This window comes from Acyrthosiphon pisum, unplaced genomic scaffold (genome assembly GCF_005508785.2).
Source record: "Acyrthosiphon pisum isolate AL4f unplaced genomic scaffold, pea_aphid_22Mar2018_4r6ur Scaffold_17458;HRSCAF=18127, whole genome shotgun sequence".
In the NCBI taxonomy this organism is placed as follows: domain Eukaryota; kingdom Metazoa; phylum Arthropoda; class Insecta; order Hemiptera; family Aphididae; genus Acyrthosiphon; species Acyrthosiphon pisum.
The window spans coordinates 1-1824 of record NW_021766493.1 but is presented as its reverse complement, the minus strand read 5'-3'; the positions used below and the strand labels follow the sequence as shown (position 1 = coordinate 1824).

General features: G+C 36.7%; 1 protein-coding gene across 1 annotated transcript; it reads right to left on the bottom strand.

Annotated features, from left to right (window-relative positions):
• Positions 1–80: 80 nt before the first annotated feature.
• LOC103311747 (piggyBac transposable element-derived protein 2-like) lies at positions 81–1764 on the bottom strand (the record flags this gene model as incomplete). Its single annotated transcript, XM_029491948.1, has 3 exons — positions 81–615; positions 1200–1269; positions 1351–1764. Coding segments are annotated over 3 exons (1019 nt in total), but the record flags the coding sequence as incomplete, so codon positions are not given.
• Between the last annotated feature and the right edge of the window lie 60 nt (positions 1765–1824).

Genomic DNA, 1824 nt, shown 5'->3' with positions numbered 1-1824 from the left:
TCTTGTGGTCTGGAATATGACCAACACTGTCGGTTCTTGAATCTTTAGTAGGAATATGTGTAGGCCCTGGTTCTATTTACCCTTTTCATAAGAGCTTCCAAAGAATTTGATCGCCTACCTCTTGTTGGTGTACAAACTCCACTACTTGTAAGTGTAGAACCAATTTCTGCTCTCCAGTTAGCTAATGTGTAGTTCACCAGCTCATTGTTTTCATGTTGACACCTTTTGTACAAAAGCCATGAATTTACTATGGAAACATCAATAAAATGGTACCATAACCGAATATACCATTTTCTTGATCGAAGCTTAATTTTGTATCTGCCTATCAAGCCATCTAACAAGTCAACTCCTCCCATAAAATGATTGTATTCTTTTACAACAAAAGGACAATCCACATCTACTCTCGATTTAATTCGTCGATCGAAACGTTTCAACATACTTTTGGGTTCAGCACCAGCATATGTAGATAACAAAGTTACAATTTTATTATCCTTCCAGGTTGTTATGGATAATGGTGTTGACTTATATGAACCAATTCTCTCTGCAATAAATCCACGCTTTTCTTTCTTAATTTGTTTTTCATCTGGAAGTTGATTATTGGGAACTGTTACGTACCTACGTATAAATCAATTATGTATAAACTATGTATAGCGTATCGCACGTTCTTAGCAATATCTAACGGATGTAACTAATAAGACAATTAGTATATTATATCACGCGGAGATCGTTGCAAAAGCATAGTATGAAACAATCAAACCATAAAAGCATCGTCACACGTATCTCCTCGGGAATGTCAACACACATACAGAGGATGCGAGTCGTCCAGCATACCAAGTCGAGACCCGGACTCTGTCTCATGACCGGATTTAGCCACTACAACGACCACCCACTCCAAAGGACCCGATCATATATATACGAGCCCATGACAAGAGCTCGTCAGACGGTTATACAGTATGGGTTGAACTAATCGTCAGACGGTTAGGGACACATAAGACACTCAGAGGCAGGTTGTAACACCACTCACTGTCATATATTTGCAATACACATAAGACACTTAGAGGCAGGTCGTAACACCACTCACTGTCATATATTTATAATATTGTAATTTTGTACTTGTTAATAAACACTCAAATATAACATAATACATCAAGTGTTCATCTCTGCGTTGGTGTATGTATCGACGTCAGTTGGGACATAACAGAACTCTATTTCGCCGAACAGTACCCAGACCTAATATACCTCTATCATAAAGATGTTCCATTAATGGCACTGATGTATAATAATTGTCAAAATAAAGCCTATGGTTTTTATTATTTGGAACATCTTTAGTCAAGCGAATTACCACATTACCACTAGCACCAATATCAATATCATTAAATTTGGGATAATTTTCCTGCCCTGTATACACTTCTAGATTATATGAGTACCCTTTATAATCACATATTACAAACAGTTTGTAACCCCACTTATGGGGTTTGTTGGGCATGTGCTGTTTTAAAATATTTCTTGCTTTAGTTGAACACATTTGTTCATCTAACGATAGGTCCCTTGAATAGGGTATTTTACCAAATTGATTATTCAAATAACTGACAAGCGGTCTCAGTTTAAAAAGTCGATCATAATTAGGGTAAGCTCTTGGTAACATATCTTCATTATTGTTGAAATGTAAGACTGCCCGAATTGCTTCAGAGCGTTTTTGACTTAGAGCATTGTATATAGGGGCAAAACCTAAATGTGTGCTCCAATAATCCCTTACTTTAGGAACTTGAATAACAGAGGAATAAACACATATACCCACAAATCTTTTTAACTCGGGTATGGTAA